Raw genomic sequence first — 13,106 nt, 5'->3', positions numbered from 1 at the left:
AAACAAAGTGCCATACAAAAGACAAAATGACAACATTTTGTTAAATCCACTGCTTACATGTTTAGCTGCAGGGATTGTGTGTGTGTGTGTGTGTGTGTGTGTGTGTGTGTGAGAGAGAGAGAGAGAGAGAGAGAGAGAGAGAGAGAGAGAGAGAGAGAGACACTCTCACTTCTCGCTGGTTTTGGGCATGCTCTTCTCTTCCCCTCGGGCAAACGGCCCCACGGCAGCCTCGGCCAGCGTGTTGAAGAACAGCTCAAAGTCCAGCTCCTCCTCCCCCTTCTGCTCATTGGCCCTCTCGTCCTCCAGCAGCTTCAGGATGGTGGCACTGAGCCGGAAGTGCAGCTGAGATGAGAGGAGCGGAAAGAGAAGAGAGGAGGACGAGAGGAACGAGGGAAAGAGACAGAGGAGAGGAGAGGGAGGACGAGAGGAACGAGGGAAAGAGACAGAGGAGAGGAGAGGAGAGGGAGGACGAGAGGAAAGAGACAGAGGAGAGAGGAGGACGAGAGGAAAGAGACAGAGGAGAGAGGAGGACGAGAGGAAAGAGACAGAGGAGAGAGGAGGACGAGAGGAAAGAGGGAAAGAGACAGAGGAGAGAGGAGGACGAGAACGAGACGAAAGAGGGATAGAGACAGAGGAGAGAGGAGGACGAGAACGAGAGGAAAGAGGGATAGAGACAGAGGAGAGAGGAGGACGAGAACGAGAGGAAAGAGGGATAGAGACAGAGGAGAGAGGAGGACGAGAACGAGAGGAAAGAAAGAGACAGAGGAGAGGGAGGACGAGAGGAAAGAGGGATAGAGACAAACAGGGGTAGAGCAATCACAGAGTGAAGATGTAGAGCTTGTTGGAAAAGTCCTTAAATACAGGAATTGTTATTATACAAGAGTTCTGAGTTGTTCTTGTCAGCTGTGCGAGGTGTGACTAATCAACTTGAACTTTATTAATTAAAGTGTGAAAAGCATCAAACATTACATCAATCATCATCATTAGAGTATTCCAAAAACAAATTGAGACCACAAGGAATAAAATCCCAATTTAATTATAAAGAATAAAACTTGTTATACACAAATTAACTCCTACATATACTTGTTTACCTCATCTATGACCCACTGCTCAACGTGTGTATGAGAAGACCAGTGCCTACCTCCAGGGCCTCCATGGCTAGGTCAGGGGGGTTGTGGTAGTGGATCTTACGGGGGTACCGGGCAGCCTCCTCGTGGAGGTAGTTGGCCGACTGACACAAGAAGTGGAGAGTACAATGAGTTGGGTCACCAACAGCACATCAGCACCTCTAACCCCATCATAATACTCTACACATAGCTAAGCCATGGAGAAAGTGTCAAGACTTACTGAAGAGGTGGGTTTCCAGGCTGGAGAGAGAACTCCTCACTTTCTGCCTACTTTCTGCCTCAACAATATTTTTGTTTGTTGAACCGAGAGCATGTGTCAGTTTGTTGAACCAAGAAGGTGGAATTACCTGGTCCAGTATATGGATGGAGGAATCCATTCAATAATATTCTAACAAGTCAAAATAGTCTACCACCGCTTATAAACAATAACTCTGACAAGACTGAGTTTACTATACGATTCAGCAGATTGCTGCCTTTTGGTGCAAGAGGTTTGGCTAGCGCCCCCTGCAGGTCACCTTTTTGTAGAGCAGCAGGTAGTTCTTGGGTGGCTGCTTGCGCTTCTCTGCGATTTTGCCCAGCATGTAGTGGATGAGCCACTCCTCCTCGTCGCTGTCCCCCTCGCAGCTGGACGCGCCCTGGAAACACTTGGCGGCCGTGTCCAGCATGGAGTCCCTTCTCTCCTCCATCTGAGCGTCCCCCAAAACAAATCAGACTTTTAACTCTCAAATGAGCACAGATATACCTAAATGGGTGGTGAACAATGCCTCTAAGTAACCTGAATCAATTACTGCTATAGCTAACAGTTATAATTTGCAAAAATATATATTCAACACACCAAACAAAAATAAATGATTGATCCGGATGATGTGGGTCACACAAGGTGAGCTTGCCAGAAATTCAGTTGCATGAATGAATGGACAAAACCACGAATACATGGAGCAACAAATGAAAACATGGCTAAATTAATTTGGACCCCACAGTATAAGCAGAGGTACACACACACGCACACACACACACACACACACACACACCACACACACACGAAAGAGTGCCCCCCTGTTTGCATGGAGAGGAACACTCGACTTACCTGTTTGACCAGATCTGGGGGCAGCTCGGTCTTCCACTGCTTGAGCTGGCGTGAGGCGAAGGAGTGCAGGGCGTAGGACATGGTGCCGTACTCGATCCACAGCGCCAGGTTGGAGCTGTCGATCTCCAGCGCCCGCCTGAAGCAGGTGAGCACAGCCAGGGAGTGTTTCCAGATGGGCCCGTCGCTCTTCAGCTCGTTGGAGTTCAGCTTGTCCTGGATCCGACTCGCCCGCGCCAATGCCATGCCTGCCCACGAGTCAAACCTTCAAACATAAAAAAAAAAAAAAAAATAAAATTCGAAGGAAATGATGAGGATTATGGATTTGTCATGTTTAATCCAGGAATATAATGCGATGCTTGTGTAAAATGTTTTTGTATATATATATATATATTTTTGTAATGTCTCCGTATGATGTTTGTGTGATATGTTGGACATCTATGAAAATGTCACTGCCAAAGGATGCAAAACAAATTTCTGTGAAAACTGACAGCAAAGTTGCATCATATCATATATCTGTCCACTCCCTATTGAGGAGGTATTGAATGTAAGTGAGTGTAAGTCCCTATTGAGGAGGTATTGTGAGTGAGTGTAAGTCCCTATTGAGGAGGTATTGAATGTGAGTGAGTATAAGTCCCTATTGAGGAGGTATTGTGAGTGAGTGTAAGTCCCTATTGAGGAGGTATTGAATGTGAGTGAGTGTAAGCCCCTATTGAGGAGGTATTGTGAGTGAGTGTAAGTCCCTATTGAGGAGGTATTGAATGTGAGTGAGTGTAAGTCCCTATTGAGGAGGTATTGAATGTGAGTGAGTGTAAGTCCCTATTGAGGAGGTATTGTGAGTGAGTGAGTGTAAGTGTCCCGTACCGGTTAGGACACACACAGATGTCGCGCATGTAAAACTTGATGGCTTTGGACTGCTCCTTGTTCTTGAAATGATAATCTGCTAGGAGGTAGTACATCTCATTCACCAGTGGGGGCGCTGGAGGCGAGCCCTCTGGAAGAGCAGGCACCTGCAGAGGTACACGACACCACCAGAGATCATGAAAAATGACCAGTATTCTTCAGGGTATCTGAAAGGACATCATTTACATACAGCACACAACAATAATGTGTTGACAAGTCACTGGAAACTGGAGTAGTAGATTACTAGAAAATAAGTCGCTGACCGGGCTATCAGACTGGACATAATCAGAACGCTGTTTCAAGTGTGTCTCTCTACAGTCACATCCTCACTGGTTTCCTAGTTGAGACCATTTTAAACCTACCTCAGAGATGCCCCTCACCTTCACGCCACCGCCATCAATGTAGTCGGAGACGTCGTCCATGGTCAGGGTCGGCACGTCACTGAGCGGCTCGATGCCCGAGAGGCGACGCAGCAGGTTGGCCAGGTCGGCGGACACCGTGCTAGTTTTGTAGCTGTCAAACTCGGGCAGCGTCTTAGGCTTGAAGTAGTCAAACATGAAGAGGGCATTGCTCCACAGAAGTTCCACCTGTAAAACACAAATTTGATACCTTAAATCTGATTCAAACAAATCTTGATACCTTAATTGTTTGTAAAAAGTCAAAACAGCAGCAGGGAAACGTATCAGTCATTCTTAAAGTCAGGTAATGGTATTTAGCAGTGACTGGATCCTGTTAAAATCATGACTGATAACTTACATCTGCACTTGGATACATAAACACTGCAGAGTCACCCTACCACTGCAGATTTCAGTGATTCTTTTTTTCCCCATGCTATTGTTTTTTAAAGCCAGCCACTTGTTTGAAAAAAAGTGTTTTTTTCCTGACTTTCTACAACATTGAGCAAGCTGGCAGCAAATGAATATGTATGAAGAGGCAAAAGGGCAATAATATGAGTACTCAACCATCAGAAAGACACCGCAACCCAACGGGGTGACGCTAATGTTATTATTTACTTTCCAAACAAACAAGGGGCAGCAACGGCATCAGCAGCAGCAGCATCTTGGAGCATTATGTACAAGATTGCTTTTCTTCCACTGAGGTAATAGCTGCTAAATGAGCTGGGTGTCTTGGAACAACAGTGCTCTGGGAAGCGCACTCGCTTCTAATGACTTTAAGCCAAAGTGATGTATGCCCTGTTGAACCAAAAGAAACAGGCTGTTCCACCACAGAACCATAACACACGAATACAACAAAGCAGATTAGTATGCAGTGTTTCCCCTACAGTGGATTTTCAGCGCCGCTGCAACATAATATCACGAGATTCACTTAACACACTGTAAAAGCACAACGGCCAACGTCATCTCGAAATTGTTTTCTGAAAGTCTTGAGTAAGTTAAGTGCATCAAATCCGCACTTAGCCTCTCATTATTCAGGACATATATGCGGCATGATGTGTCAGGTGATTACAAGCCCAAAGACAAGTCTGCAGCCCATATGGCTAGCCTACGTTCTGAACACTGTTACATTGTTTAGCTATCCGACTGATGGGGTCTTGCTCCGCCACAGTGTAGCCTATGGTGTCATCGTTCACTTGTAGGTTACACAATAAATAGCCTACTTATAGGCCTGGTGACAATAAAAAATGATATTAGTTATATTTCATCACGAAGCTGTTTGTATGCCGTGAATTCGCTTGTAGCCTATGCCATATGTTAAGCTTGAGCAATTCCTCTGATCTAAAGCCTGCTTTGACACATTGACACTAATGTGAAACATGCATCCTCCTCTCCTAGCCTACATCAAATAAAAGAAACCAATTCATGATTACCGAAATGAATTTAACATGGGGGGAAAAAAGTTTGTTGCGATTTAGCCTACTGTTGTGATGCGGTTCTTTCTGCTGATTGGATTTACGTCCGGTGTCGTCAACTCTGAGAACTCTTGCTCCGGTTGACAATTTTATCCAGAGAGCTGATTTCCCAAAGATGAGCCTCCATCAACATTCAACGACAAATTATTAAAACGTAAGTAATGCAATAGAGTAAACCAATGTGCTACAAGGTGTATGGTCTTAACGTTAATTGTAGCCTAGACTTGTAGCCGTAACGTTAGCGTAGGGCTACATGTAATGTTTGCATGGGAAAGCTAGGCGAACACAGTCTAGGCCTGTTTAAACTTTCTGATAGTTAAAGGAAATATGAGCATATGTTGGCATATACGTATAGCCTAAATTCTGTCCACTTAGCTATAACAGGCTATCACAAACAGACCTTTTCTACGTTTGCGGCATTAGACATAGGAGCCTACATTCTCTTATCAGAAAGACGTGTTCTCATAACTTCAGCGTTCTCTTGACGGTGAGACGAACGGTCGCACTTCAATCAAGTCGCCTAGGTCCTTTTCGAGTTAATTGTGAGTGAGTTGTATGGTAACTGTGGGAGTGATTTAGAAGAAAAGTGAGTATTTACTTTTTTATACGTGGGTTTGTTGTTTTGGGACTGAGAAATATACTACAAGGAGAGCATCTGGCTACGTGCATGCGTGTCAGCATTAATGGCCCCCCAACAATTCAACCCCCAAGTAATAGCACCGCTGCTGGAAAAATTTCTAGGGGAAACACTGGTATGCTATTCAAAATCGCTTTGGGAGAGAGAGACAGAGAGTGTGTGAGGAGTGGGAGCTTAAGTTATACAGCCTGCAATGTCTTTTGTTCAAATATGGACTCGGAGAACACAGTGTAACCAAAGCCAATGGGCTCTCTTGTCTGAAAGGTTTGGCACCCAATACAATTTTGTAAACTTTAGCTATCCTCACTGTCCTGTAGCTAACTGCTCAGTGCATGTACTCAAACAACTCTATTTTGTACGGAGTTTTGATTCTGGTAAACAAACAAACAAGGTGACCTGGACCGAACCAGGAACAATTCCACCAGATCAACACAGTGCTTTGGGAGCCTGGGAGGGAGGAGGGGGGCAATCTGAGTGGCTTTTGTGCTCAAATAACCTTCAACAAGCACCTTTAAAACATGAAGGTCATTATGCAGGTTATAATACATAGAAAAAATTGTGTTAGGCAGTACCATGCTCCATGGCCACTGCCTCAGCCACTTCCTGCAGAGCCAAAGAGTCCTAGCATTTCCACTTACTTTCTATATAATCTCATTATCTTGCAAAGCAAATCTGACTGACTACCGTTTCTTCCTGTGTGCAAAAAGTATTATGTGCTTTACAAAAGCTAGGGAGCTCATCTAGTACTGTTTAATTATATTACAATCTGTGTGTCTGTGTTCGTGTGTGTGTGTGTGTGTGTGTACTCCAGGTTCACATCTCATGTGTTTAAAGGGACACCAGGCAACATTTTTGTGTTAATTAATCATCTTCGTTTGTCGGTATATGGTTAAATGACTCATTACGGGGCGAATGAAGGCTCTCTTGCCCGCCCCTACTGCCTGTAGGAAGAATATCCCACTTGCAAGTTCGGTGTATCCTACCACCGACCCGAAGCAGGATCAGTTTACAGCACAGAGGCAGGCTAACGAAACGCTAGAGATTGTTGCAAACGTGTGTATAATGACTGAGCCGGCGAAGAAGCAGCGAAAACCCTTGAAGGAAGACGCAAAGAAAAAGAAAAGAGCTTCAGACCGAGCGAGGGGGAGTTTCGTAGAGAAAAAGCATCAGGCATGCCTGGGGTCCCTTTAAATGCAACATAAACACTCAGCCCTTTGTAGCACACTCAGGTCGACAGCCTGTAGGAGCAGTTCTTGAGCCACAAAGATTAACGGCACTTGTTTTTGCAGTGCCCTACATTTGGAACCCTTAGTACAGGTGTGTATTAAGTCCCCAAATCATGATCTGGTTTAAGAGTGCCTTCAGTGGGCTCTTCACTACTTAACAAATACCTGTGAGTGGGCCTACAAACATCCAGGCTACACTGTCAGACACAGAAAGGACAAAGCCCTGATGAAATGCTATTGATCGACTGTGCTTTGTTGGCTACATATCTTTGAACAAACACTTACCAGCGTTACCAAAATATACAAACCAGAAATATACAACCGAGAGCGTGTTGACCGCTATAATTTCAACAGGAATCTTTTTCATGAGCTTGCTTGTTTTATTTGGCATGGATGAGTGCTGTTTGCTTCCCGCTGTGTAACAGACTGGCCTGGCCTGAGCAGTAAAACAAACAAATTAGGGGGTGCCGTGTGAGGTAGAAGACTGGCAAACACTCCAGGCGACATGAGGGTCTGTTTGGTCCCCATGGAGAAGAATTGGTCATGAAACATGGCCAGCGTTTGATCTTGTGGTAAACACTTCTCCAAACATGAAGTCAGGCATTCTGTCTGATTCATTCTATGGCTGTGCTGTACCCATCCAGAGTTCGCACACTCACACACACAAACACACACACGTAAGGGAGCCAAGTTCCCCTAGACGAGACTGCCAAAGCAAACCACACACACACAGACAGACACACACAGAACGAGAGAGAGCGAGGGAAATGTTTCCGAAAAGCAGAGCAGCTCTTGGTCAGAGCTGTTGGGAAGGGTCAGGGTTTTCCACGGCAACTCTCCCGCTAGCAGAGGGCCCACAGTAAATATTTGGATGCTGGGAATGCCAGATAATTAATCCAATTCCGGACGTAATTAAAGTGAATCAATCTCCTGACTGCATGCAAATTCCTTATTTGTTTTTGCAGACAAACCCTGGGTCACACGAGGCCAAATATTTAATTAACTCAACGTCTGCACTCATTGACTGACAAACCAGTGAGATGGGGTGCCCACTATGCAATTAAAGCATACAGAAGCTGTTCCCAGTAGTATTGGCACTACGTGCCGTAGCGTGGTGAACTACAGCACTTCTGCCATTGCAAAATAATGGGGCAACTCCCGTACGATGTGTGAGTGTGTGGGAGGGGGGCGTCACTATTACTACAGCTTTACGCATGTCAGATAACCATGAAAGGGTTATATAACGCAGATTTTCTGTACACTGTAGTGAAGTATGAGTGATCTAGCAAAGTGCCAGCTCACCAGAGAGAACTGACCACAAAGAGAGTCTTTGTCAAACTGCTTTTGAGTCCCACAAAAAAAACACAGATTTATAATGGCCTGTGAGACTGAAAAGACGCCCCTTTTTTTGGCATGTGGCAGTTGTGAAGTGGCTCAGCAGTGCTGATCAAGTGCAGGTGTTGCCCATACTGAGCCAGTGCTGTACGGCAGGGTCTCCTCTGACTGCTGCACCCTGCCAGGATTTCTGCTACCAGAGTTTCACAGTTTCTGCTGAGAATGAGGTATTATACTGACTTGGGAAGTCTATTAAGTTCTTCCCTTTTCAACTCTACAAAACGGTTTGTTTAAAGGGAGTAGAATAATATAATACACAATATATTTCCATGATCGTGTGACGGGCTAAAGCATGTCTTTAATGACTAATGTTATCCACGTGGTGGAGTCAGGCTAATCATGAGACCAGTGCTGGTGCAATCAGGTGCAATCAACCCTGAGTTCACATATGGCATATACCAGAGCCTCTGTCTTCATACAGTACTCCTTGTACATGGTCCCTAATAAATAAAATAAAAATAAATATATTTATAAATATAAATATATTGTTTTCCTCTCTCAATCATTTCTCTTATTATTATTTATCTTTACCAGTTAGCTAGTCAAACTAGTTGGACTTGGTAGACTTCTCTGCACGAGAATGACGGAAAAGACTGTGGAGGGGGAGAAAAGAAAGACATCATCTATGCCAATCTACCATATAAAACATCATCTATGCCAATCTACCATATAAGACATCATATATGCCAATCTACCATATAAGACATCATCTATGCCAATCTACCATATAAGACATCATCTATGCCAATCTACCATATAAAACATCATCTATGCCAATCTACCATATAAGACATCATATATGCCAATCTACCATATAAAACATTATCTATGCCAATCTACCATATAAGACATCATATATGCCAATCTACCATATTTGCACACTCAGTAAAGCAACGTTCAAAAACACGCAGCATGAGCTGTTCGAACGTGCCGCATGAGAGCAGCAATCGCGACAGCTGCTGAGAAGTGCAGCGTGAGCTACCATGTGGTGTCGTGGGCGCCAGGGTCTCACCTGTGGTGCCGAGTGCTCCTCCAGGTAGCGGGGCTTGCTCTTCTTGCTGGGGTAGGCGTACAGACAGTAGAAACATTGCTCCAGGGCCATCTCCAGCTCCTCCTTATAGGGGTGGGCCTCATTAGCCCTTAGGACCTTCACCTCCTTCTCCAGGACACACACCTGCCACACACAAGACAAGAAAAACTCACAATTCACTTTGGGTTTATTAAGACGTAAGCCTACTTAGTAAAATTAATATTTATAATATACAAAAATATACATAACCTGGGTGTCGTAATTGATGACTGACTTAACTTCTCAATTAGCAGTCAATTAGCATCAATTGCAAAATCATGTTGGTTTATCCTTTACAGCGTTAGGAAGATCAGACCTTATCTGACAAGATTCCACACAACTTCTTGTACAGGCCATGGTTATCTCAAAGCTGGACTATTGTAATATACTGTGAGCCAGCCTACCTGCTTGTGCAGTAAGATCGTTACAACCGATTCAGAATGCTGCAGCAAGCCTGGTCTTCAATCAGCCAAAGAGGACACATGTAACTCCATTCCTAGTTACTGTCCACTGGCTCCCTATAGTGGCCAGAATTAAATTTAAATCTCTCACTTTGGCACTAACTGGATCTGCTCCCTCCTATCTCAGTTCAATTATCAAGATGTACATTTCCAACCGCCCACTGCGGTCTTCTGTTCTGTTGACCAGCCAAAAATGCTAGGTCAAATTTAAGACTCTTTTCTTCAGTGGTTCTATTTTGGTGAAATGAGTTGCCCAGTGTTTTCCCCTCCTGTGATAGTTTTGGGTCTTTCAAGGGGGGCCTAAAAGCATATCTGTTCAACATGCACTTAGTTTATTAAGCTATTCTTATGTGTTATGGTTTGTATAGTATAGTATTTGGTTATTTTCATTAGGCTATTGATTGAATTTACATTGTTGTTTATTATTGCTATTCTCCTTAATGTAGTCTTACCAACTTTTTAAATTGTTTACTGTTAAATTGAACTATTATATTGTTGTTATTTGTATGTCGCTTTGCTCAAAAGCGTCTGCCATAACCATAACCATAACATGGCAACATATTACCTACAAACGTAAATTACAAAAAAATAGCCTCCACTTGCATGGCTTAAACACAGGAGACAGTGAAAGTGGGGTGCCTAGTAACTGTACACTACAAGTGAAACGCTTCTAATCACTCCAGGTATTCACTACTTTACATAAAAAGCTCAGTGATGATTGTGACAGTGATGTGCTGGGAAGCCGTTCTGTTCTGTGAGTGAATGAGTAAACTGAGTGAATGATCTCACGTAGAACTTGAGCAGAGCCCCGTTGGAGTTGCAGCACCAGGAGCGGCGGCCCAGGTACTCATGGGCCGTGTTGAGCAACATCAGCGAGGATGGCAGCATGGGAGTCTCCACTTCTGCAGGGGTCAAAGGTCAGCGAGGACAGGACAGAGAGAACACAGAACACAACAATGAAGAAATTGTCTCCAAACATGACTGTGGTCTCTTCTATGATACACTCATCAATTTTGAACAGCTTCATCATGTAAGACCTTGGCTGAACTGAATCTGTAACAGCTGCAAATCAGCATGGATTCAATGCACACACACACACACAGGCCTAAACTCATCAGCTGACAGTGGACTGGTTACAAGGAGACTGGAAAGTGTCCCAGTGAGTCCCAGGCCTCACCGTCCTCGTCCTCCACAGACATGCGGCGGTGCATGGTGCAGTGGAAGGCCACCTCCTCATGCTTGATGATGTGGTGGAGCAGGATCCAGGGCAGCACAGAGGAGAAGTGGGGCTCCTTGGGGTCGTCAGGCAGCGCCATGCTGCAGTCGATCAACTACGGAAGATTACGTGGAAGATTAAGCGCTTTTTGTCCAAAGGAACTTCTTGGAAAAAATATTGGAATAAATATTAAAATTACAAACGTGCTTGGAAAAAAAACCTTCTGAACAAATAGAACATTAAAATCCCAAATGTGGCTGTGAAGGCTAAGACAGACCTGGATGAGGTTGTTGGCCAGCCGGGCCATGTTGGCAGAGCGAGGCAGGTTGCTGAGGATCTGTGGCTCCTCGGTCAGGCAGCTCTCGATACCCCCCAGCAGCTTGGTGATGGTGCTCACCCACTCCTCCTTACTGGAGGGGCAGTTGGGTAGCACGTCGTTGAGCTGCTGCACAGCTTCGTTCAGCGCCACTTCGGAACATTCCAGACACTGCTTGTAGTCCTTCTGCTTTAGCAGGGAATTCTGGGTGAAAAAAAAGTGACATGGTGAAGGAGAAGGGTAAAGGCTGAGAAACCATACTTTCATCTACAAAGGCCTCATTTTTCTAATGATTAGTGATATGACTCTATAATAAATCTCAACAACAGTTAACATTCCAGTCCCTCCCATGCCAAACCATAACCGTGCTGCATTGCATGTCTAAAATGGAATACTTAAAAGCAGTTCTACGGACCCTTTCAACAATAAAAACAAAAACAATGCTTGAACGTTCTATTTGGTTCCCAAATTACTTCCTCTGCATAAAGATAACATGGAATGTTAAAACGGAAGCCAACTATGATGCTGATGTGGGGCCAACTCTGATGCTGATAATGGAACTCTCTTGAAAGGGTCTACAGGCCCACCTGTAGCAGCAGCAGCTGGGTGGGCCTCTCTGGCGCGGAGCTGATGAAGTCCAGGGGCTGGACGCGGCCCGCGCCCGGCCCGCCACTCAGCGTGGGCTGCAGCAGCCGCACCACCGCCGCATAGTCACTGGACTCGTACAGCCGCTGGATCTCCTCCAGGGACTGGCAGCGCTCCAGGCTCTTCAGCTTCTTATCAATCTGAACCCCACAACCACAGAGATAGAGAGAGAGAGAGAGAGAGAGAAAGAAAGAAAGAATGAAAGAAAAAGAAAGAAAGAAAAAGATAGGCAGGGGTGAAGCTTTGTTTTTTATCGTGCTGCCACTAAAAGTTTTTAACTAAGAGTTTTCTTTTAAAACCTTTTTAAATAACAACAATCCTTCACTGGCATTGGGAACTTTGCTTTTAAGTACACACAACAGGACTGACCGAACTCTTAAACCTCTACACCAAGCCAAGAGTTTCCATCCATCACAAACTACTGTAATGACGCTTTCCTAATTCAATGTACTGTTCCCAGCTGGCAAAACCAATAATGACAGTCATGTGCCAACTCTCTAAATGCAAGTCAACTCAATGGAATGCCTGTGGAAGGACTGACCTCCTCCAACGAGATGGTGGCGTCCGCTCGCAGGTTAGGTAGAACGATGGTGAAGTTCTCCTCCTCGCTGCCGCTCTGGCGTTTGCTATTCAGGATACCTGTGCAGACGTCATAGCTGTCCAAGGCCTCGTCCATCTCGCCCTGACAGAGCACATAGAGACAATAGATCAGGAACATATAGAGCACCCCCCCCACACACACACACACACTAGATACAAATACACATGCACATTCTTACACCCACGCACACACGCACGCACACAACATTAAGTCTCTCTAAAATCCGACTACTTCACTGGGCTTTAGAGCGCATGTGCTTGCTGTTTCAATGACTGGCTGCTGACAAGTCCCAATTGACCCTCACAGTTTCTCATCAGAGCTGTGACAGGCCCTCACCTGCAGAGTCAGGAAGCGGGCCTTGTACCAGTAGACCCGCACCACATAACCCCACCAGTCGTCCCCGAACACGTCCCTCTGGGAGGAGGCCAGGGCCATGAGCAGCAGGTCCGACTGCTGGTGTGGCCCGGGGAAGTCTGGCTCAGTATCGTCACTGGACTGGCCCTGGATGTGCTTCCTTGGGGACACTGGAAACGTGAGGTAAAGAGAGTTGAGTGGC

The 13,106-nt window shown here is 45.1% G+C and overlaps 1 protein-coding gene across 10 annotated transcripts in view; it reads right to left on the bottom strand.

The window, feature by feature from the left end:
• Nucleotides 1-13,106, bottom strand: part of cabin1 (calcineurin binding protein 1) — a 79,619-nt gene that overhangs the window by 57,864 nt on the left and 8,649 nt on the right. For 8 of the 10 annotated variants that reach the window (XM_048244098.1, XM_048244099.1, XM_048244101.1 and 5 more), the window contains 13 exons: nt 12,887-13,074; nt 12,491-12,631; nt 11,892-12,089; nt 11,266-11,508; nt 10,950-11,103; nt 10,562-10,674; nt 9,255-9,416; nt 3,477-3,701; nt 3,076-3,221; nt 2,215-2,476; nt 1,643-1,813; nt 1,142-1,231; nt 170-342 (listed from right to left, as the gene is read on the bottom strand). In XM_048244098.1, the coding sequence (XP_048100055.1) occupies nt 170-342; nt 1,142-1,231; nt 1,643-1,813; nt 2,215-2,476; nt 3,076-3,221; nt 3,477-3,701; nt 9,255-9,416; nt 10,562-10,674; nt 10,950-11,103; nt 11,266-11,508; nt 11,892-12,089; nt 12,491-12,631; nt 12,887-13,074 (2,266 nt within the window). The remainder of the gene's footprint in view (nt 1-169; nt 343-1,141; nt 1,232-1,642; nt 1,814-2,214; nt 2,477-3,075; nt 3,222-3,476; nt 3,702-9,254; nt 9,417-10,561; nt 10,675-10,949; nt 11,104-11,265; nt 11,509-11,891; nt 12,090-12,490; nt 12,632-12,886; nt 13,075-13,106) is intronic. The other 2 variants (XM_048244100.1, XM_048244103.1) reach the window with 1 other exon arrangement.

This window comes from Alosa alosa, chromosome 5 (genome assembly GCF_017589495.1).
Source record: "Alosa alosa isolate M-15738 ecotype Scorff River chromosome 5, AALO_Geno_1.1, whole genome shotgun sequence".
Taxonomy (NCBI): Eukaryota; Metazoa; Chordata; class Actinopteri; order Clupeiformes; family Clupeidae; genus Alosa; species Alosa alosa.
Note: the sequence above shows the minus strand (reverse complement) of the source record. Positions and strands in the feature narration are given on the sequence as shown.